This window comes from Plodia interpunctella, chromosome 22, assembly GCF_027563975.2.
Source record: "Plodia interpunctella isolate USDA-ARS_2022_Savannah chromosome 22, ilPloInte3.2, whole genome shotgun sequence".
Classification (NCBI taxonomy): domain Eukaryota; kingdom Metazoa; phylum Arthropoda; class Insecta; order Lepidoptera; family Pyralidae; genus Plodia; species Plodia interpunctella.
In genome coordinates, this window is record NC_071315.1 from 4,239,071 (window position 1) to 4,261,790 (window position 22,720).

Sequence of the window (22,720 nt, forward strand, 5' to 3'; positions counted from 1 at the left end):
AGATTATTGCTCCTATCGCTTGGCTAAGGCCCGCGTTAGTTGCTTATATTACCCTCTCTCAAGAGGAGAAAAATATACATATAAATAATAATAATAAGCCCGCAGGGCAGCTTGTGGCGAGCTGTTGGGGAGTAGCGACCCCACGGACCTGAGTGCTCCCAGGGGAGGCCCCTGTTCCTCACCTCCGCCTTCCTTCCCCAAGGTCGGAGTGGAAACCGAGAGGTAACAGGACCCCTACCTCTGGCTTGCCTTCACCGGCCGGCCAGAGTGGAGTCGCGAGAGCTATATGCTCGAAGGGTGGAAGTGTAAAATGTCATAACGCCGGGGGCGTCTGACTGGATCACCATGATTTCGCGCCCCGCAGACTCACCTCTCTACACCCTTAGCCGCCCACGCCAATGTTGCCCCTTTGTCGCCAATCGCGGCGACTGATTTGAGGGGCCCATCCAGTGAGCGGCGAGTCACCACCTGCCACTGAATAGTCAGTTATCATGATTATGGCAGGTGACCGAACTCTTTGCAATAGCCCATTCTCAGTTCATCCAAATTTCATTCTATAGACCAGTACTTCTATCCATTATTCTGCAATAGTTCACACTCCCGCCGAGACCTGCTCATGGGCATATCATTTTATTGATATATCCGCGAGCGGGCTTTGGCGGGAGACCTACACAACATCAAAACTCTCCAAAGGGCCTCTACGTGTTGGATCCATATCCCCACGCAAGCCTCTCAAAGGACCGGACTTAGTGCCGTGAATTCCAAAAGAGGAGAAACATAATAATAATAATAGGGAGTATTACTGCACATTTACCCCGCCAGAGTACAGCACTGTGTAAGACTGCTGATATCTGTTCCCTACAACTGTATGTTAGGTACAAAAACAGTACAGGTATGTCGACTAAAACGTTTATTTTAGAGTACTTTATTATTCCTTTCATTATGTAAGCATTCGTTTGTGAAAATATACAACAATGTAGCATATTCGGGGGCCCATATATTTGGAAAAATTCGAAGTTTTCCATAAGATAAAAAAGAACTTCGAAAGCTATGGGATACGCATACTTTATACAGTTAAGATCTTCAGTCAAAATCAAGTTAATATCAGTTTATGACCACAGAATAATGCAGAACGTAACCTAAAATAGTATTATTATTTTCAGGATAATCAACTAAATCCTTTAAACTCGCACTACGATTACGTAGAAGATGTGGCGACATCTACCACGCCATCCATAATTCTTTGTAGTGGCATAAAATACCTTTGTAGCGGTGGTGTATGTACATACACCACCGCTACAAAGGTATTTTATTGCGTATTATTATTTTGTAGCATACACACATACATACACCACCGCTACAAATGTATTTTTGGTCGTAAATCTGCAACAATATTGAAAATTAGCGCATTTTGCCTCCATTGGCAATGTTTGTTTAGTTGTACTAGTAGCACCATCTGCGCTGAACTTTGCGTAATATACCCTATTAAAGTGTGGCCTTACTATGTATATTATTCTTTATGGGTCTTACCACCGCTGAATCTGTCAAAGCCACTGTCATCAGTCCAGTCTGGCTAGGTGCGCTGCAATAAAAATGTACTCTGTGGTGCGCTGCGCTTGCTTTGCTTGCTTTGGTTGGTTGGTTTTCTTCGGAAAATCTGAATAGAAATAATACCAGTAGCGTATCATTTATTATTTATACTTGTTGATTTGATTACGAAACATTATATAAGACGTTAGTTTATTGTTTATATTAATAAAAAATATATTACTTTACAATAACTGTAAACTATAATGAAAATTGCAATATAAAATCAGCTTTTTCTATTACCTACCGTTGCGCCGGTGTTGACCGTGTGTATTATTTTGTAATTATAACATTAAAAGTATGTCTGACGCGTGGGAAGAGATTCAAGCAGTGAAAAGCAAGAGGAACAGTTTGCGAGAGAAACTTGAGAAACGTAAAAAAGAGAGACAGAATATTTTAGGCGCTAATTTAGTGCCCGAGAGAGCAGAAGGTTCGCCGGGACCCAAAGAAAAGACTGTATTAAGTCCAGGCTCACAAAAAAATGAAGGTGAGTTAAATTATATTATTTATTTATCGAATAATAGAAAACCTGGGGAAATCAAAAGCAAATCCTGGTTTTGCAGTTGATGCATCTATATAGGCAGTGTTCAAGTTAATTCACTTTATGAAGTTAGGTATATAATATTGTTCATATTTTTGTAGCCTCCCAATCTTCAGAAAAGCCGAAAGCAGTGCCACTAGCGTCTCTCGAAGTGCGCCTGCTGCAGGTGCTATCAGACATGCAGCTGCAGCTGCCCGCGACGGCCCGGGCGCTGCTGCCGGGGCTGGGTGACGTGGACGCAGGAATCGTTGCCAATTTACTAGAGAAATTCGCCACACAAAAGTTAATTACGTAAGTTTATTCTTTACCACCCAATGGACTGGTTCCAAGCTTTTTAACAGACCTTGAGCTCTAACACTCATTGATTGAGAAAGAAACCAGGAAAATACTCAGATGAGAGAGAGTATGTAAAACACTGAAGCGATACTATGTCCAGGAACTCTCCTCTATATTCTAAGAAAGGCTGCTACCACTTAATACTACTAATTAAATTCTAACCTAACAATAGTTTCAATATCTGACTGATCCGAGATCAAAGACACAAAAAAATTAATTCTTTATAAAATACCATTTTCGCCACAAGCTTTGTGGTTAGAAACTTCTTGTTGCATTTTTAATGTGTGACAAAAATTAATCATGTGTGCGTTAAAGCATTGAAACACTGTGGAAAATTCTGTAAGACAAGTGGAAGTAGTTGAAGTTTAACTTGCAATATTAGATTACATACAAACATCAGGACACATCGTAAAACTAAATTAAAGTTTGTTGAAAAATGAATTGCTTGTTAATTTAATTTCAGAATAACTGAACGGTCAGAAAGCACAACAGATGGTGACATTGAGGTGGTGAGCGCTGAGTCTGTGCGGTTAGCAGCTGTGCTCGCAGCTCTCATGGAAGAGCAGTCTGCTACTAGCAAAAGGAAAGGTATTATAAAAATTTCGGGATCACTACACAATCTTAGAAGTATGTTGTGGTGCTCTTTCATGTAAAATCTAATAGACTGATTGTTATGATATTTGGTACATAGGTAGAATATAACCTGGAATAACACAGGGACTTTTTATCCCAAAATTCCCATGGGAATGAAGCCCCAGGGCATAGCTAGTATAATGGGGACATTCAAATAGCTAATAATAATAATAATTAGCCTTCTGTAGAATAATAATAATAAATTTCCACAACTGGAGTGATACCTAGTTATATATTTAGACGCCTTCTTCAGTTAGATTTACATATATGTGTACTTAACTTTACAAAAAGCGGCAATATTAAACACGTGTAGGATTGTCTGCAAATTTCTTCAACTCGAGTCCAGTAATACAAATAGTCCCCTATAATAATTATGTTAGCACTTGGTAACCACACCCAGCTCTCATATAATTCTACCAGGCCTCGCCTGAGCTCAATGAATGAGGAAAACATAATAATAATAAATAGCTAATAATGAAGCCTTTTTATTGTGTCAACAACTTGTTTAAGGTGAAGCTGTTACAGAAGAAAGTCCAAAAGCCAAAGTAACCAAAACAGCGAGTGTTGAAAAGAAAGCTCAAAAAGGCACGGATATTATGGTACGTATATACATATATACAATAAAATAAAAGTTTATTGCTTCCGGATTCCTTTCAGTCGATCAATATGCACCTTAGTTTTTTTTCTTCACTTTCTTGACAGACTGTAATATATATGTAATGACAGACTGTAATATATACTCAGCTTTTTCACAGTCCCTCTTAGCAATGCCTTCAAGTAGAGAGAAAGCAGTGAAGAGAGTGGGAGAAGAAATAATGGATCTGCTCAGCAAACCGACCGCCAAGGAGAAATCACTGGCCGATAAGTTCAAAAGTCAAGGAGGTAAGGGTTTTTAATATTTGCAGACATTTGAAGATTATATTAGATTTTGTTTGGAAGTAAATCACACTTATGTAACAGTCTACAAAAATAAGAAAACTGATATTTAACAAACTAGGTACATTTTCTTGGCATTGCAATATCAAATAGTATGGTTATGATTGGTTTATAAACACAGACACACAGTGTTGCCAGTCAAGAGAATAAGCGCCCTATATTATTTTGTTTACTTAAATGACAGAATGTACAAATGTTCCATCTACCTCTATAATAATAATTGTTTGTAATAACTTTATTGCATAAAAAGAATTAATACAACAAGGACAACGGCGGACTTATCCCATGTAGGAATCTCTTTTAGGGATGTAATTTTACCACGTATTTTGTAATTCCCATGGGAGCGAAGTGAGTAATTTTTACTGCGGTGCGGTTAAGTTTGTTGCGCTGCTTCACCTGCTATTTAAAAGATGGCGACAGATAGTTTTAAGTAAAACGTAGTTGACGTCAATAAGCGATGTATATCCTCGTCATCGTGTAATTATAAGAGAGAGGTTCTTATCGGTGGAGTTCCTTGCATTGTTCTCACTCCAAAGCCATCTTCATCACTTCTTGATACGACAGGACACTTAATTTTTCTTTGTCTAATGTAACTATCTCTTGTTCTTCCTTCCACATTTTCTTCTATAATATATTTAAAGAAGTAGTCCTGTCGTATCAAGTGTACCAACGTCGTCCTAAAAAAAATGTTGAATTAGAATGAACAAACCCCCCATGCAGGCGCCCAGGTAATGGAGTTCTGTCCGCACGGCACACGAGCCGAATGCGCCCGCGCTGACGCCAAACAAGACTCGAGGTGTCCGTGCAAGAAGCTGCACTTCAAGAAGATCATTCAGTCTCACACGGACGAGGCGCTCGGCGACTGCTCCTTCCTCAACACCTGCTTCCACATGGACAGCTGCAAGTCAGTGTGTTCATATTGTCCACTTGTAAATAAACATGTCTATGTACTATCTTATCTATACTATTATTATAAAGATGTAAGCGTTTGGGACTTTGTGAGTTTGTATGCTTGAGGCGGGTAATCTCCGAAACTACCGAATCGATTTCAAAAATTAGAAAGCTACATCATCCAAGATTGCTATAGGCTATTTTATCTCAAAATTCCCACGGGCGCGAAGCCCCGGGCAACATCTAGTTAGTTTATAAATGCGAAAGTTTGTGAGTTATTTATGTGTATGTTTGTTACTCATTCACGTGTATGTTTGTTACTCATTCACGCAAAATCTACTAGACCGATGGTTATGAAATTTAATACACGGGTGGAATATAACTTGGAATAACACATAGGCTACTTTTTATCTCGAAATTCCCACGGGAGCGAAGCCCCGGGGCGCAGCTAGCAGCTAGTCTTATATTACTAGTACTAATATATAACTTTGGGCGTCGACAGTAAATCTACAAATGCTCTATTGGTTACTCAATATGTTCTTGCCAGAACCAGCAACTTCGATGGCTTCATGGAGAGCTGCCATCCAATCAGCCGGAGTATAGGTGTTTGGGGGTGAATTTCACGAGCGTTTGAACGCCGCAATGGGCTATCATTAGTGTTTCATTTTTACCATACACAATAATCAATTTAATTATCAGTTTTTATAAATAAGTAAAGTACTGGTACATATAATGTTAATTTTATAAATGTTTAATTTTAAAAAATATATTCTTTATTAATAAAAAAATGTGACACTAATGACACGCTACACGCCGCGTTCAAACAGTCGTGAAATTCACTCTTGGGCGCTCGGAAAATACTATTTTTGCACCGACCCACTCGAGTGTGTAGCTTCTCTCTCTCTCTCTCACTTGAGTGTTTTCCTGGTTCTTTTCATAGCCGTTGAGCGTCGGAGCCCAGGGTCCGCTTGCCTACTTTTTCGTCTCCACTTCGCACGGTCGTCGGCATCGCTAGTTGTCAGACCATTGGCGCACATATCATTCTTGACAACATCAAGTCCGCATTTCTTGGGTTTGCCTCTTCTGCCAAGGTCAGGCGGTAGCATCATAGCCAGACATTTGCTCCCTATATATTATATGTAATCGTAAAAGTCAATTCAGATGCCTTTAAGCGTGAAATATGATGTATTACCAGTAACACACTAGACGAGGAAGGAAAATACATGAATGTATTATGTTACAGATATGTGCATTACGAGGTGGACAACACTGATCCAAACGCTAATGTCAACAAAAATGTCACAGAAACTGCACCCAAGGGCTCACACAATGGTTTGTATATTTCATACTTAATTACGTTTAATTTTTTAACTAGCCTTTGCCCGCGGCTTCGCCTGCGTAAATTTCCCATGGGAACAATTATTTTTCCGGGTTGAAAGGTTATATCCTTCTCCATACTTACTTCAAATTTTACAAGAAGATTGATTGAGCAGAGAAATCATGTCATCATCATCAGCCTGTGGCAGTGCACAGCTGGACATAGGCCTCTCCCAAACTGCGCCACTGCTGTCGGTTTTGGACTTTTTGCATCCTGTCGTACTCTGCAACCTTTCGCAGGTCATCACGCCATCTAGCTAGTGGATGGCCCACACTTCGCTTACCCAGGCGTGGTCTCCATTCGAGAACATGAAGAGATAACAAACAAAGTTACTTTCGCATTTATAGTATCAGTATGGATTATTTAACTCATTGCAAATATCCTAATAAGTTTGTTAACTCTTCACGCTTTAACTATTCTATCATCTTCTTCAAATTCCCATACATATAGTTAAGAGTATGGAGAAGGATATAGCCTACTTTTTATTCCAGGAAAAAGTACATTTCCTGTGGAAAACGGATGTGATTCTGTTCCTGGCTTCGATTCCCAGTGCTGGCATATATTTGTACTTGTGATCACAGATAATTATTGGTTCGGGGTTGTGCCCATTTATGTCCATCGGACCCGCGGAACAAGCTTAATGTGGACCGTTGAGTGTTGTATTTTTTATAATATTCTTGTTTTATATACAATGCAAATGGTTCAATGGCGGACAAAGTTTATCTATTATAATATTAGTATTGCTATTTCAGGTACGCCTCTAGCGGCCAAACCGGACGGCGTGCTGACTCTGACCCCCCCGCAGTGGATACAGTGCGATCTGCGGTATTTGGATATGACGTTCTTAGGTGAGATCGACTTGTCATTCGGTAGTAACTGTCATTTGTCAAATTGGTCATAGTCATCATCCCGGACCGCTACACTGGAGGTCCCGGGTTCGAACCATGTTCAAGTTAACATGGAAAATGATCTTTTTCAGATTGACCGCGGTTTTGAATGTTTATCTATATGTACGGTACACGATAGTTTTTTATATTTTTCCAGCAAAAAATATATTATTTAATGATGACATTTAGTATTAGACACTTTATTAAACTTTAAGCCCACTAAATAATAATTCAATTAAATTGATTTGCTGTCTTCTCTTTATTTACGCAAAGTGCATAAAAGACAGAGATGTCAAGTCATTTATTAAACGTCAGTGTAAACCTACATGAATGTGTGCATTTCATTCAGTTTGGTCAAGCGAAAACGAATGAATAATTTACGTTTTTCACCTACATGCGTAATTTTGATTTCCGCCATAAATGACGTAGGCAAGTTCGCGGTGATAATGGCGGACCCGCCGTGGGACATCCACATGGAGCTGCCGTACGGCACGATGTCGGACGACGAGATGCGGTGTCTGGGCGTGCCGCAGCTGCAGGACAGCGGGCTCATATTCCTGTGGGTCACCGGCAGGTATAGTCCACGTGATAAATTCTAAATTACTGTCCCAAACAAAACGTAACTTTTCTATTTTCTTCTAAATTACTGTAGCAAAACGCAACGTATCAATTTTTATATTTTTTTTTCGTGTGTTTGAATCAACTTTATTGTATGAAAAATGAGTGCACAAATAAAAATTAATTGCAGTTGATGATGGAACAAAATAAAGATACATAATAAAATATAACAAGTTTCTTTGCAAATTTTACATGACAGTAACAAATCATATATAACAGTTGCAAAGCACCAATACTAGATTTTATACAAAAAATTAATACAAGAAAGATACATGTAGCATCTAGGACCGGCACCACTTACAGATAAATGACAGTACCGACTTTTCTAAATGTCAATTTAGCAAAGCGCAAACTTTTCATTGACAACATTGTTAATGATCAAGTTCTCGTAAGAAATATCCTGGGGATATTTCACACTTCATATACTACGGTATATAGATTTAACTAAATTTGAAACTATTAAAATGATAGCATGTAGTTATATCGCATAGAACCGTAATACGAACGACACAAGATTCAAATTCGACGAAACATAACATTTTTTTTCAGGGCGATGGAATTGGGCCGTGAATGTCTAAAACTGTGGGGGTACGAGCGAGTGGACGAACTCATATGGGTAAAGACGAATCAGTTGCAGAGGATCATCAGAACTGGTCGGACTGGACATTGGCTCAACCACGGCAAAGAACACTGCTTAGTAAGCCTTTACGACTACTTGAAAATGTATAAATAGAGACTGTGATCAAATGTATCAATCAAAATGTATTCTGATTAATGATTGTGACTACATTGCGTAAGCTCTGGAAAGCATTACAGCAATGAAACATAAAACACATAGCACGTCGTTGCGTCCACACGCTCTCGCTTTTTTTTAATATGGAAAAAAGAGACAGCGTCAACCGTCCACATACGTTATTATAAATGTGTTACGTGTTTGTATGTTTTATGGTAGGCCTTCTGATATATGATAATCATGCAAAAAAAAAATCTGGCGGTAGTGCCCCCGCCAAGACGAGCCGAGCGAAGCGCAATCAATATTAATCTGTGTAAAATTGTTTTACAAATATTACATAAATAATTATTACAAGATAATTTTTCTATAGCGACACAGACCTGTATGAAAGGGTGGTCAATTTATCATGACTATTTACAAATTTGAAAAAAAATACACGAAGACGTAATTCAATGTCATAAGTTACCTTTTTTCAAATTTTTTCTCTCTGTACAGTCAACAGCCCATCAAGTTACCCTTACCTACAAGTTACCCTAATAATGGCGAGTTTGCAATGAATTTGGGCAGATTGATGTGCTGTTGACTGTACCAGAAATGGGGCTTGGGAGTTTGTATAACAAACGCACCCGACACATTTTATACATTTAAATTTTATTTCATACGTTTTATAAGAAATTAAAAAAAAATCAGGTGGGAATGAAAGGCAATCCGGAAAATCTGAACCGGGGACTGGATTGTGACGTCATCGTGGCCGAGGTTCGCGCCACCTCGCACAAACCCGACGAGATTTATGGCATCATCGGTAAGTTTAAGGTGTTACATTTATATCTCATTATGAGATATAATTATGATACAATGATATACATTACATTGCAATGAGATTCTCATTGCACGTTATGTTTATCATTGAGATTCACGATTTAACGAATTATTCCCCAGATACACTTTTGAAACAACTACGCTTTTATTACCTGCTTGTTTTTCCTCGTGGATGCACTTTTCGGTACTATCAGGCATACAATTAAATGTTTCTTTAGATTTACATATACTTTTCCCCAAAGGATATACATTTCCCACTTTTAATAAGGTTGTAGTAAGGACTCTGGATCCCGATCCCATTCAAGTCGCCTAATGGTATCTAAAATTAGCATATTATTCGCTTACAGAAAGACTGAGCCCTGGTACAAGAAAAATTGAATTATTCGGTCGACCGCACAACGTTCAGCCAAATTGGTGAGTGATTTTTACTTTATCCCGTTTGTTTAGTTTCTTAATAAGGGTAAAAAATCTTGTTGATTGTCTTTTAAAATACAATTCTTCACATAAAGAGTAGTAGCAGAAATAAATGAGGGCGCTAGGGCGCTGTGTCCTATTGCTGGCAACACTGGGTGTTTATCAACCAATGCTTGACCATAAATTAGAAATTCAAATTCAAATCATTTATTCAGAAATTAGACCTTCACAGGCACTTTTTCTCGTCAATTTTTATATTCTCGTCAATTTTTATATTTATAGTTATTTCTCACAAGCTACAAACTACTGGTTGATGTTGCAATAGCAAAAAATGTAGTTCGTCAAAAATAAATTTTCTACTTTTTATAGACAGACAATGCTTAATATTATAAATGTGAAAGTGTTTATCCTTCTCTCACATCAAACTGGAACTTTGGATTGAGGTGATTTCTCATGTGAGAGCATGAAAGGCAAATATACTGCTTTTACGTAATCTGTATATTTGAATTAGATACAAATTGACCGAGTGCGAGTAGAACTCGCGTAGAGATGGTTCCGTATTTTGATTATGTCACATTAGGATTTTTTTCATGTCCGTTTGTTCGACGTTCACACAGATAGTTTTTTCCGTTACTAAACTGAGTTGAAATTTAGTACCCAAAGACGGACAAAATTAACATTAATTTTGTCGTTACCCATATATTTGACGTTAAAAAATTACGAATTTAAATGTTGTTTAACTAAAATTACAAATTTTTGTTAAATTTAATAGATTCAAGACCAAAGTTGGCATGTTTTTTTTATAGGATAACCCTGGGGAATCAAGTGGACGGCGTACGCCTTGTGGACCCGGAACTCATAGCGGCCTTCCAGAAACGGTACCCTGACGGGGACTGCATGGCGCCCCCCGCCGCTGACGCCGGCCTACCATAGATCTTGAGTTTAGAACACGAATTATAGCACAGACGGAGAAAACTAAGAAGACAGATAATCAAACTGTTTACAAATGATTAAAAATCGATGCTAGCATGAATATTATATATATAAAAAAGACATTGAATCAAAGTTTATTTCAACTTGTAAAAATGTAAATATTGTAAATAAATAAACTAAGTATATACTATAAAATTTTTTATTTCTCTTCAACACTAGCACACTTTACAATTTGTCAAATTCCCATAGGAAACAAACAAGAGTACGTACCACGAAAGTTCCGCAGTCGTGGCGCCGCTGAAAACAACGACGTGGCTATCTGTTATTGATAGTTCCTAATATTGCCACGGGCCTTTCGTGGTACGGTCTCTTAGAAGGAAGGTGATATGCCCCGCCGTCCCTTGGGAGACACCGGCCGAGTGAGTTGGCGCGAAGTACTGCTTGTCTTTTCTTTTGGACTGCAAAAGCATAGAATATAATTGTCATAAAGTGTAATCAGATTATGTGTCAAAAACAAATATTATATGGGATTTGTACTTTGTATGACAGTGGGCACAAGTGACACCACGAATGTTGGGAGTCAAAAAGCGGTTTAATAATAATGAGAACAAAAAAAGCACTAAATTTTATCATTTGATTGCCGTATTTCATTATGGGTAGGTATGCACTTACACACAAGCAACTACCCTACTATTTAAACAGTTTTTTACGTTTCACCTTATATGGATACCAGCTGTGCCCGCAACTTCGTTTGCGTGCAGTTTAACAAGTAATATAAACATTTTCTTCTACATGAAATACGTAAACAAAATATTTTCTATTGAACAAAGCAGAATAGTTAATTATTTACTTGAACTCTTGCGAGGTTCTCGACGCTGTGTTACATTTTGAGTTGACCTTTTTAATTATAGGTTTGTACCTCGATGCAGAGCTGTAGAAAATAAAAACATTACTTTTAATAAACCAAATTTAACACTGTGTTAAAAAAGAAAAAAAAATCTGTTCTTTTGTCTGCAGACTACTCTCAAAATACTAATATGCGTCTCTCATTTACTACCGGCCGCCTGACGTCAACCCTCTTTGGGTATGATATCGTTGCCAATCTGCTGTTTAGGCCTTGTGTCCTTTAGTCGCCTCGTACGTTTCGTATTCTAGAGTGGAACCAAACGCCGCAATTGTGTCAAGTCATAATTCTAATATGCGTATGCGCATATTTCTCAGTGTTGGATGAAGGAGTCGCTTTTAATTACATAATGCGAGTCATTTACCTCGATTTATCCTGTATAAGCGGAGTATTCGTATGCAACGACTCCCGCAGTCTTCGCTGAAACTGAAAAACATAATTTTGTTATTATTGTACATCTGACAGCTCAACTTTTTATTTCAAATTCGTCACTTTTATCAATTACCATTTATATATATATATATGTTACCATTGCACAAGGTTCCAATTTTAAACGCAGTTGCTACGTAGTTTATTCTCCTTGCACATCCATTATACGTACTTATTACGTATAGGAAATACTATTGAGACGCGATATTACAACGTTAACAGAATCTACACCTCTTGTTTGTTAATCTTATTCATGTTATAATCATTACTGATTATGCTATGAACTTGAAAATAAAGCATTTTTTAAAATAAAGTTCAAACGCAAACGGCAAGGTGACACTAACGTTAGTTGGCGCAGCACCGAAGATAGTAAAGACTCGTTTTGGGTCGCTCAGTCTGGTTAGTAAAAGACCGATATGCGAAGAGAGAAAAATAGGAAAGTGGACCCTGGGCTCCGACGCTCTATGGCGGCGCAAACAACCGGAATAACCGTCAGTTGAGGAGAATAAACCAATCGCCATGGAGTTTACGGATACCTTAATACTGTTGAGCATGTCTCCCTGTGTAGCGAGCGGGCGTTCGTCTGAGCGCACGCTGGGCGCTCGCTTGGGGTTCGGGGCGTCGCGGCGGGCGCCGAGTGAAGCAGCTCCCACCGATCCGTCTCTCCACGTCGTCACTAGGGACACCGGTTATTTGGGAAAAATCGTAATTAGACCTATACTTTGTAAATAGATATAATTCTCAAAGCTAAAATCAGTAGCGTTTAGTACAACCGCTGTTAAAAACTCATTAACAGTATCATTTAAATATGTCAGAGGGGCCTCTTTTTATACAAGAGGTAGGGACACTCAAGCAGTCATGTCATGATAGTATCAGCTAAATGTCCACATAACATCAAGTAAACATGAGATAGACTTGGGCTTCTGCCAGACTTGTGTGTGCAATTTAAAAAAAAATGTTTGTAATAACTTTATTGCATGAAAATAAGTACATTAAATAAAATTAATACAAGAATTTTCGCATATTATTTATAAAATTGATATTCTTCTTTCTATCTATGTACAGTTAATAGCATATCAACCGACAAAATTCATTGCAAGCTCACAGCAAAGACAGGGTAACTCGACATGCAGTTGTCTGTACGACGGATAATGAGGCTTCTTATAGATAAGTGATAAAGGAGACATAATATAATATCAATAAATAATAATTTATTCTACAACTAAATTGAACATTTTACTACTACTACTATGTACTATGTTCAATAAAAATAAACTTTTTATTTCCACAACACAAAATATTTACACCATAATCAACAATTAATTTCTTTCAAGGTTCCTTTAAAACGGAACTACCTACAATTGTATAGAACATCATCATCAACACAAATGCTTCTCGATTATAAATTACACATGTGTACAGTCTGTCTGTATGTCAAGAAAGAAGAAAACAATTACTTTTTATCATTGCAATACCAAATATGATGAAGATTGGTTGATAAACCCACTGGCACCCTCATTTTATTCACTTTCTTGACAGACCATGCAATGTATGATACAAATTTACCAGCTTAATAAGACTCCAAAGTAAAATATCCTCAAGTCACTGTGAGGAATTGTGAAAATTTTGATTACAAATCTCAATTTTAACTACATTTAAGAGAATATAAAACAATTTAGTTTTGTATGGTTTATTTATCACTTGATATTTTGATATGCACAATATAATAAAAAGTGTTCATAATTTGTATTTAACATGTAAAATTAACAAAACAGAACAAAGTTTTCAATGAAGTGTTAATATGCCCGCCCAGTTTATTATAAATTCTTTTGTGACTTTTGTTCACTGGGGTTGTACTTTGAAGGCGTAAAAGTTCTAATAGCTGTGAAAGTAAAGCACTATGGTAACATATTGGTTCAGCAAACCAATTTAAAATTGATTATATTTATATCTCTAACTAAATTTGCAGTCAACAAATTGCACTTAAGTGGCCGTTTTAGAAGCTTTCTCTGTATCTAATTCCTTTACACTACTGTCTTTACTTTCTATTTGTTTGACAATGCTATTCTCCATTTCCTTCCGCATGGTAGACGGTCCGGCAAAAATGGCTGGTGACTTCTTTGTCTCGGGTATGTAAACCTCATAGGATTTGAAGTATTTTAATATGCTTTCAACATCATCTTGTTTTAATTTGTATTCTAGAGCTATTTTAGCTGCTGTCACTTCTTCCGGATTAGTTTGGTGTGCAGATATAAAATTTAGAGTATCCCTAAGCGTAACACGTCCATACTTCGCCCGTTCTGGCTCTTTAAAGCCATATTCGAATTGAGGAGTCATCGCCCGATCTTGAGGCAGCGGTCTGTCAGGATTTTGAACGTGTTTCTCCCGCGTAATGTCGTCCTCAGGACGCCCATGAGAGGTTACATAAACATCGCGTAGTCGTACATCCAAATCTGGGTCTTTCTTATCAAGTTTTTCGTCCAGATTAGGGTCAGACTCCAATGCTCTTTTTAAATCCTCGAGGTTTTTAGGGTACAGCGGCGCCGGCACAGGTTTGTCTTTGGATATAACCCGCTCAGCGCGGTTATCTATATTGAACGATTTTATGGGTCTCAAAGCTTTTGTCACTAAAGCACCCATCTCGAGTGGCGTTAGTACAAGCCGCTGGTTTTAAAAGTAGAATTACACTGTTGTCATAATTAAAAAAGAATATTTATTTCAAAATAAATAGCACAAGTTAGGTTATCTTTCACATGACAAACCAAAACGTCAATGTCAGTGAAGAAACTTTTTGACAAGAGATTTCCAATTTTAAATCTTTTTTATTTATAAAAGATTATAGGTATTATATTAGAGGCACACACTGGTCTTAAAATTAAAAAAAGTTTATTACACAGACTTATTATGCTACGCCTGAGCCCCGAATCCAATCTCGATAAACATATCGCATTCCCTTTCGTTTTCATACTAAGCAAAAGATATAGCAATCATTGGCCGTGACAAGTTTTGGCCATGGACAAAACAGGTTTGGATTTTCGAAAAATTCGCAAAAACTTACATTTTAGTCTCGAGAGAGCTTCTTCCAGCGCAGATTTGGAAGCTTCTCTTACGACAATCCTTTCAGCTGATACCGGTGTGTTGGTTGCGCGTGTTTGTTCAAAGCGAACTGGAGATGGACTCGGGCTTCGGCCCAGTCTACGTCGGTATTGTGGTTGAGTTGCAGTTCTATGTACTGAAATTAAACTAAAAATATTATTTTATATACTATTATTTCGCTACAGTTTGAAATGATGTCGCCTATAATATAAGTGACGTAACTATTAGGTGGTAAGTTAGTTAAATGCTTCGGGCCCCCATGCAAAGACGGGGCCCTCATCGACTTCGAACATACGAGTTGCTTATATCTTTAAGTTCTAATTATTATTACCTAATATACAAAAACAGAGATGTTTTGTATGTCTATAAAACTTATATTATGATAACGTCTACACAAGAACCTTAACCTTAAAGACCGTGGATATACAAACTAATCTTAGTATATAAATATAATAATATATATAATATAATAACCAGTGCTGTAAGATGAGGGAGTAACACGAGCAGAGTTAGGTGGAGGTCCGAGTTCATTCTCGTTGTACGCTGGGTGACGATGCGGCGTGATCGTCACTGATGAGTTCAAGTGTTTAGATCGTTCTTCATTATATGCATTACTTCGCATCAAAAAATTCTGGCAAAAGAAAAGGAACAGATACAACTAACTGCATATAATAAATTTCACAAAATTTTACATAGTTTATAGGCTTTTTTACAGCATATTTTGTTTAGTTTATAATTACCTTGGCATCATTTATAGTCTTTACAACAGGCCCTTGAGTTGTGCAAAAGGTAGATATAGGACAAGGACTTTGATTTCTCATCATGCCTCCGGAATCCTAAAAAATATAATAGTAGCAAGCATTAATGCACAGCAATGTTTTGAGATAAATTATTATTTTGGTACTTAATTTATATTTATTTATTTAGGTATATAATAAATAATTATTGTTAACGTTTGGTTTGTTGTTTCTTTGAGATTTAGCAGTCATTACTCTTGAGTGGACGCGTAACATTCTTGGTTCTCCAGCACCACTCCGTTTTGAGTCATTGTTCATTTCGAACTGATCCCTGTAATTTTGAAAACAATTCGGTATAAAGTTTATTCTATTAATTGTTCTAATTTTACTATTTATTATTGTGTAACTCTAACCATGAGTTTTTGAAATATTCACGTGATGATGTGGTCAAAATCAACATTATATTTTTAGTTTTATTGGTATACTAGTCTATTGGCTATTGGCCTGTCCCAGCTTCGCCGGCCAAAAAGAGAATAAATTTTATTTAGACCTTCCTTAGGAATCACACTATCTAATTACATTAATAGTGAAGAGTTAGGTACCTATTAAACCGCATGAAAATACGTTACCCTTTGTTGCTTGGCTTTGAAGCCAACTTTAATGTTCTCATACGCCAGTCGTTGGATTCCTTCTCGGTCGTCTTACGAAAACCTGCAATTTTATTTCCTTTATGTGTTGATAAATATCATAACTTGTATATCAAGTACTTATGAGGCAGTTATCGCCATTTTTAGTATTTTATTCTCAAAAAGTAACAATTTAAGAACATTTTAATAATACTAAAAAAAAAACAATTTATTGTAGAAAAATATGTCTAATATTTACGTACCCTGTCCAAAAAATTGCAGATAGTACTAGGTCGATTTGATTTAGTAAGTTTCGCACAAGGCACCGCCAACGCAAATACAAAGTTGTCGTAAAATTCAAAGCAAGGCACACAAGAAAGACATTTCTTCCATGTAGATATCTTCGGTTCTGGGGGTCCAAATCTCTCATTTTCGTGTAATTCTTCAACTAACGGTCTACTTTTAATAATACACCCTTTGCCAAGTTGCGTCAAAGATGCTTTGGGTGTTTGTGTCAAATCGCACGATGTTATAAATACTTCATCATCATCCTCCGGTTTAACTATACGGACAATTTATATAAAAATCATTAAATAAAATAGCCAAAAGAAATTTCTCAGCCGTAACAATTTCATCGATTTAAAATAACACTGGTTTGCATTGCTTTGAATTGTAACAGTTACATTGGCGATACATTGCGCAAGATTAAATAAATTGTAACACAAACAGTGTTACTTTAAATCAAACGAAAGGGTTAGTATTAGTATATAGTAAAATGTAAATTTTTAACAACCCATAATTAAAAATCTGTAAAAATCGAAATTAAATAACACTGTTTGAATTAAAAAAATAAGTTTATGATGGAAGCTTTAATTACCATCTAAAGCGCCTCTTGAAGCTTGTGGTCTCTCAACTATTCTGATGTCAGGTCGAGTTTGTCTTTGTATCGGAGGAGCAGGCGAAGGACATTTATGGAACATCGTTGGACCTTGTTTGATAGCTTTCTCAGCAATTGAATAAAGTCCGTACTCGTGATACGGCAATTTATCAGAATCTTGGTATAACCGTTTCCTACAAACTTTATTGACTTTAATCGCGAGTACTTAGGTGAGTGGTTACAATATTGACAACCTCGGTGGCGCAGTGGTAAGGTTCTTGCCACTGAACCGAGAGGTCCCGGGTTCAATCCCCGGTCGGGTCATGATGGAAAACGATCTTTTTCTGATTGGCCCGGGTCTTGGATGTTTATTTATATATGTATTTATTATAAAATATAGTATCGTTGAGTTAGTATCCCATAACACAAGTCTCGAACTTACTTTGGGACTAGCTCAATCTGTGTGATTTGTCCCAATATATTTATTTATTTATAATATGTGACTAGGTTTTTAATAAATATTTTACTGATAAATATTTTATAAAATGTTTGAAAGTTCACCTATTTAATTTACCTATAAATATTCCCTTGTTTAATTAGCCAAGTTTCCAGTTTCTCTAGCCATTCCTGAAAAGTAAGTATCTATTTAATAATCGTTATTCAGAAACAGTTCTTCAAAACAGTTAAATTTCTATTTTACATATTATTATATTACGAGTATATTGTGCATAGGTAAGTCTTCGATGGCGATATAAATAGGTTGGAAATCTTTATAGTCGATCCACCCCTCCCTATCAAAAAGTCTAAGTAGTAAAACGTCCAACAAAGCGAAAAGTCTAATGAGCAATCTGCCTAGCTACCTAACCGTCGGATATGCTAGAATATAAAGTTGCGAAAGAAGTCGCAGTAATATGTGGAGCTATCAATAAATAGATTGGCAATTTCTTGTTCTTAGCGACTGTTGCGCCTCATCTGAGGGCGTCTTTTCGTAGCACAGACTAGCATTACTAGTAGACCTACTATGGAATACCTAGGGAATTCCTTGTCATCGTTCCTTATCTATAAATGGGTACAAAAACAAAAAAATACCTGTTGATGCCCTATTACAGAGCCTGGTCGGCATATTCTCATCCATCCTATAGCTTCGTGTGACGTCATTCGGTAGTGTTTTATGAGGTAACACCCTATCAATGAACCAGTGCGCCCTAGACCTGCCTGAACAAGTACCTCGTTAGTGAAGTAAATCAAAATGAAACCATTCGAACTGACTGCCATTTCGACCCAAAAAGAATAATATTTAATAGGTAGGTATTATAAATATTCGATTTAAATGATTTTATGTTTCATGTAACCTTGCAATGGACAGCAATAGCACTATCAGAATCTTCACTGATCTGCATAAACTTGAAGAGAATATGTCGCGGAGGAGTGGAACCATCCGGGAAGAACAAGTCGTAGTGTGTAATACCCACATTGCTAAATCTGTGTGAAAATCATACGATTATTTAATACAAAAACACAGCTGGAACTTCTTAGAGCTATAATCGAAAGATGATAAAATGGAAATTGAGTGACTCGAAAATAATGTTAATCTATGTTTAAACAATCCATTAGCACGTATTTAGTATAACTGAAGTATGTATAACGAAATATAAAAATGCATACACGGTACACTTACACGTTTCCATCATACAGTCTCTTATTCAGTCTGACAACAATTTTCACGTTGTTTTCCATAAAATAATCTAAGTACATCTCTGGAGGATGGTACAATGATACACTGTAGTCTACTGGACCAATGAAGGCCAGAAATTTTCCTGTAATTGTTTAATTTAATACACAAACTGCGTGCTTTAGTCCGAAACTTGATCAGTTAGTTAAAACTTAATCAATTTTTATTTTTCTCAATGATTAATAGAAAAAAGTTAAATAGTCACGTTAAATGTCGATTGCAAAACCAATATTATTACCTGGTACAATCCAATTCAAGTCACCTCCTTGAATTTTATCCAATCTGTCATATTCTTCATAATTAAAATCTTGGAAATTAAAAAAGCCCAAGTCAGAAGCTTTTTTGATAGCTAACAAACAATCAAGTATACTAATAGTAAATATTGATTCACCCTGTGTCGCGTCTTGAAAAGGCCTTAAAATAAAAAAGAAAACGGTAAAACCTTTTCTTGTACATAGGTTACGTATTAGGTACGTAGCTTGGGAATGGGAAAAAATAATCACAAGAAATAATAATCATACCAGCTTTATTTATTGTATTGTGGCCCCTTTGTTTCTTGGGCCCAGTGCCCGGGTATCTTGCGCTACGTCACCACGCCGAGTAAGATGGCGATATGTTTGTTTGTATTGGTTAGTCAAATCAAAGACAAAGAAAACTAAAGAGCATGTTGTTGAAATTTAATAACAAGAACCATTAAAAAATTTCCATACAACTTAATGCTCCATCTCATACAAAACAGCAAAATAGACGTTATTATTCAATGTTATTTCATGTACGAATAAAAGAAACGAAAGATATGACCAAGCTGTCTATAGTTTTCTCTGTCTACAAGTCAAATAGAATAGTAATTCACCTGTAGCTTTGGCCATGAACTGTAAGGGGCTTGAGAGCGTCTCTCGGAGTTAAACTCAAATATAAAACACCGTAACATCCTAAAAGAAACGCAGCATTTGCTTTCTTCTTGGGATCTATTGATGTATAGTGAACTATAGTTTGTTTATTGAGATATTGCTTTAGTTTATCGCTTAATAACTTGCAATATTTATATACACAACCAAGATTCAAAGGCCCGAAATCGCAATAGTAATTTTCGTACAATAATTCATTATCTATAGAAAAATAATGTGTATCCGCAGTACTCTTCAGGGATTTTCCTTGTCTCACTGTTGCAAAATACAGCACATTTTTAATATACTCTGCCATAAACAGAACGTCTGGGCTTCGAGTCATGATTGTAAAGAACTTATTGGATAGCACATAATTATACTATAATAAAAATAACTATTTATAAAAAGAATAGTTTCGAAACACTACGATTTTATTACAAAAACGACTACTAAAAAAACCAATAAAAGTATTTGAAAGTACGAAGTCAAATCGACGCTGTCGTTAATTTTATTTTTTGTAGACATTACACACTTGTATGTATAGTCGCTTTTAGTTGGTAGCCAGTGTTTTGCTATTTTCTATATAAAGATTTTACTTGAAATGGAATGTAGGTACGGACTGGAAATACACAGATACAAGAAAACCCGTAGCACGTAGCACCTCCAAAGCTTTTTGGTTTGACCGTTTGAACATTGGTTTGAAATACAATCCTGTCACTGTCAGTCATCATCGGAGGAACTTTTGCAAAGAGTAAATTAACTATATGGAACTTTTGCCTGAATTTGATGGAGAAGTAATTAGGTACCTAGTCTTTGTATTTCACTGTTGATGTACTTGGTTAGCAATTATTATCAGTAGTTGGTATATAATTCACTATTAGATTCACATCTACCTATCATGCTCTTGTGGTGTCAGGTGTACAAGATATACAATCCAATGGTATCTTTTCGTGACAATTTAAGTCTAATGGTCCCTCAGTAGCTTTTTCTTTCATACACGCGGGAAAGATTTCATTCAATTTATTGATGATGTGATAAGTTGTTTAAGTGGTAAGAACTGAAAGTCGTTTGAGTCTCACAGAAATTTTGGAACGCCGGTGATATCATGGAATAAGGTTGTGAATATAGTTTATGAAGGTCAAATTTCTTTACTATTTGTGGTCGGCACATTATTGTTTCTTTTATCCTGTACCATATGGAGAATTGCCTTTGCTCGCTGCGTCATTGTTTGATCCTGCAAATAATAAATTAATGAGTAACAGTTTAGTACCTATAAGTAGAAAAGACAGTGCGCCTCCCGAAACACCAAAATACCCTAAATTAGCATAGAATACACCAAAATTAGATCCGTGCATCAAGTTGTGGCATTGAGTTTCTTTTCAACAGTGGTCGTTCCGAAATGCTAGTAGACTGTAGCTTGTCGATTTATATTTAATCTAAAATTTGACGTGAAAAGTAGCTTGTGAAGGTCAATTTTCTAAATAAATGTTTGATTTTGATTCTCCCCTCTAAAATATTGCGTTCTGATTGCAATCTCAAATTCTTGTTGGTTCATAACTCATCTATACTTATGTTTAATAGCTGATGCCCGCGACTTCGTTCGCGTGGTCGAACAATTTTTGGTAAGGAGTCAAAATTATTAGAGAAATTTAACAGTAGGCAAAGCATAACAATACTTATACAGAAGGTGCTCATACAACTGAAATATATATTTCCTATAGTTTAGCTGGACCATTGTGACTCTTCTTAGATCTTCTTTTTTTTACCTCAACAGATAATGTTCATCAGACTGAACAACTTTTTTTAGGGCGTCATTTCTATATGTCCATAGTAGTTCAGCTGTGCTACCTTGGGTCTGCATAAGGTATTCCAGAACTTCAATTTTTATACCTCAACAGAAAATACTCATCGGGCTGAACAACTTGTTAAGGCGTAATTTCTATGTTTCCTATAGTTTAGCTGTACCATCATTGTTCTCCATCAGGTGTTCCAGTTTTCAAAATCATTTATTCCCTATAATATGACCAGGCTAATAGCTATATAACAAAAAAGTTTCATTCAAATCCGTCCAGTAGTTTCGAAGATTAGCGTGTACAGAGTTTTTTCAAATTGTTTATCTGTTACTATGACTATCGCCTAATTTAGTTTTTATGTAAATATATTCAATGTACATTGAATATTGTACATTGAAAATTATATGTATTAATTATTTTTGTAAACAGGACTGTGTGATAACTGAAATTCACGCGGATGTAGTCGCGGGCAAGGCTTGCCCACAAAAATTCAATTTAAGAAATTTTATAAGGTAGGTTTGTAAATACGTACAAAATGTAAGTGTTTTATAAAATGTTTCTGTAGGATACCTACATGTTGCTTTAATGTTTATGGATAGAAAATATATTCATAATATAGAATTTGAAATAAAATTACGAAAATAACTAATATTTAGTAACTACAGTACGTGTTAGTACTACCCATAATATGACCCTGATTTTCAAGTGTAATAAACATTTTGACATTTCACCTAATGTAAATATTTATTGTTTATGAACTTTTTGTTGTGCGCTCCGCGCGCCTGCTATTTGGCTAAGTGTTGTCTTGCTCGTCATACGAAATTATTGTATAGAAGCAGTAACTTTTTATGTTGAAATATTGTAAAAAGATGTTTTATTGTGTTAAATAAAAGCCTATTTACTTTATACATTGTTTTATTTGTCAGAATTGTG

General features: G+C 36.3%; 3 protein-coding genes across 4 annotated transcripts; 1 reads left to right on the top strand and 2 right to left on the bottom strand.

Annotated features, from left to right (window-relative positions):
- Positions 1-1,579: 1,579 nt before the first annotated feature.
- On the top strand, positions 1,580-10,887 carry Mettl3 (Methyltransferase like 3). The gene is made up of 13 exons (XM_053762074.2): positions 1,580-2,074; positions 2,230-2,419; positions 2,928-3,052; positions 3,608-3,696; positions 3,853-3,979; positions 4,754-4,937; positions 6,168-6,256; positions 7,055-7,150; positions 7,619-7,763; positions 8,357-8,504; positions 9,231-9,342; positions 9,707-9,773; positions 10,580-10,887. The coding sequence occupies exons 1-13, from the start codon at positions 1,888-1,890 to the stop codon at positions 10,704-10,706; spliced, it is 1,686 nt and encodes a 561-aa protein (XP_053618049.1). The 5' UTR covers positions 1,580-1,887; the 3' UTR covers positions 10,707-10,887.
- Positions 10,888-10,889: 2 nt separating this feature from the next.
- LOC128679682 (dual specificity protein phosphatase CDC14A-like) lies at positions 10,890-21,285 on the bottom strand. 2 transcript variants are annotated; one of them, XM_053762073.2, is made up of 16 exons: positions 19,961-21,285; positions 19,346-19,521; positions 19,054-19,192; positions 18,728-18,857; positions 18,465-18,590; positions 17,950-18,002; positions 17,376-17,569; positions 16,502-16,583; positions 16,128-16,203; positions 15,876-15,971; positions 15,610-15,766; positions 15,098-15,271; positions 12,576-12,715; positions 11,975-12,036; positions 11,557-11,637; positions 10,890-11,164 (listed from the first exon to the last, which is right to left on the bottom strand). In XM_053762073.2, the coding sequence occupies exons 1-16, from the start codon at positions 20,335-20,337 to the stop codon at positions 11,077-11,079; spliced, it is 2,151 nt and encodes a 716-aa protein (XP_053618048.1). In that variant the 5' UTR covers positions 20,338-21,285; the 3' UTR covers positions 10,890-11,076. The 2 variants fall into 2 exon arrangements, with proteins under 2 accessions (XP_053618048.1, XP_053618047.1); XM_053762072.2 differs by having other exon boundaries at positions 16,089-16,203; positions 19,961-21,283.
- LOC128679684 (uncharacterized protein) lies at positions 12,996-14,825 on the bottom strand. Its single transcript, XM_053762075.2, has one exon. It carries the CDS (start codon positions 14,677-14,679, stop codon positions 14,023-14,025), a length of 657 nt encoding a protein of 218 aa, XP_053618050.1. The 5' UTR covers positions 14,680-14,825; the 3' UTR covers positions 12,996-14,022.
- Positions 21,286-22,720: the final 1,435 nt, after the last annotated feature.